Source organism: Galeopterus variegatus, unplaced genomic scaffold, assembly GCF_000696425.1.
Source record: "Galeopterus variegatus unplaced genomic scaffold, G_variegatus-3.0.2 Scaffold3189, whole genome shotgun sequence".
Taxonomy (NCBI): Eukaryota; Metazoa; Chordata; class Mammalia; order Dermoptera; family Cynocephalidae; genus Galeopterus; species Galeopterus variegatus.
The window spans coordinates 175,291-176,996 of NW_007729300.1; the positions used below are offsets into that span (position 1 = coordinate 175,291).

The 1,706-nt window shown below is 39.0% G+C and overlaps 1 protein-coding gene across 2 annotated transcripts in view; it reads left to right on the forward strand.

Annotated features, from left to right (window-relative positions):
- Positions 1 to 1,706, forward strand: part of LAX1 (lymphocyte transmembrane adaptor 1) — a 13,124-nt gene that overhangs the window by 764 nt on the left and 10,654 nt on the right. Inside the window, exon 2 of one of the 2 annotated variants that reach the window (XM_008584248.1) lies at positions 336 to 347. In XM_008584248.1, the coding sequence (XP_008582470.1) occupies positions 336 to 347 (12 nt within the window). The other variant, XM_008584246.1, reaches the window with a different exon arrangement.

Here is a 1,706-nt window from a genome sequence, read left to right on the forward strand (position 1 = left end):
TTTGTTGGGGGAAAAAAGCTCTAGAAAGAAAGATTGGAAGCTTTAGAAAGAAAGGAAAACCAAAAGACCTTGTTTTTGTGAGGCACTTTGATGAATAAAGATTTAAGAGGAAATTTTGAGAGTAAAAAGTTGTGTGTAAGGGAGTGTTTGGAAGACATGGAGACCGGGAGGATTTCTTTCATTTTTATATTATCCACTAAAAAGAAAGTGGTTACATGAGAAACACGAACCAATTTGCCTTTTCTCCTGGGAGTCAGCAACTTGGGAAGAGCCGGGAAAAGCCATGCTGACTAACCAGTTATGATTAAGAGAAGGCTTAGAAGCTGAAGCTAGAGGGCATCTCAGAGGTTCCCGTGACAATGGATGTCATCGCTCCGACTTCTTCGGAAATTAGAGGGAGGACCTTGGAGCGCAGCACTCTGCAAGTGACTCTTGGAAGCCTGGAAGGGTGAGTGACTTGGGTGGTGAGCCCCACCCCTACTCCCCACTCCCACTCACATAGAGAGCCCTGGTCCACCCTGGGGAGCTTCTGGCACAGCAATGCTGCACCCCTCACAGCCAGGTGCAGGTGCAAGGTGACCACCAAAATCTAGGCTCAGAGACATTTTCTCAGGGCTGCTGGGAGGAAAGAAAGGTGCTGAGGAAAAAAAGGAGGCGCTAGGAGAGAGGAAAAACTGATAACATAGGTCCTTAGGGGCAGCTGCCTGGCCTGGTTGGATTTCTCACCTCTCAGAGGCCCTGATCTCTGTCCTTAATCTCAAGTTCCACCAACCACCCCTCAAAATACAAAAACATAATCCAGATCCCACCATATTAGAAACAAAAGAAAGGCCCAATTTCCCTAGGATGTGCTTTTACATCCCCAAACTTGGCATGAATGAAAAATGTAAGAATAGATGTAATAAAGTTATGTCTTTATGACATAAAATCTCACAGAACTAACGCTTTCAGTCTTCTAAACAAAAATAAAAGATCCATCAGTAGGTGAAATTAGGAACACTGACTGGTAGATATAAATTTCGGTGCTATGATAGAAATACAACCCAGTGATAATAAATTTATAACTTGCTGTAATTTGGGGAAATAAATGTTATTACTACGGCAAACACATGTCACTTGCAGGTAGACATGGGTGTCGATGATTTGTAAAAGTTGTCAAAAGACTGAAGCATCCCCGAAAACTATTTTTTTTATATCGATGTGTCTTGGTATTTTTATTTTTTTAATTGACAAATACAAATTGTATATATTTATCATGTACAACATGTTTTCAAATACATATACATTGTGAAATGGCTAAATGGAGCTAATTAACATGTGCATTACTTCACTTACATTTTTGCGGTGAGAACACTTAAAATTTACTCTGAGCAATTTTCAAGAATACATTGCAATTAGCTATACTCACCATGTTATTCAACAGATTTTTTTTTCACATTTTATTCTTATTTTTATTTATTTTATTTTATTTTGTTTGGTTTTTTATTGAATCATAATTGATTATACATATTTTTGGGATTTGGTGTTGACATATGTTGATCAAATCACTATTACTAATATGCGTATTGTTACAAATCATACTTATTCTTTATGCCCCTTGTCCAATCTCTCCCCATCTGCCTCTCCCTCCACCCTCCCACCACTGATAACCCTAGATTTCTTCTCTCCTTCTGAAAGAATAATGGTTGCTCTGTTGATTTGTTGCC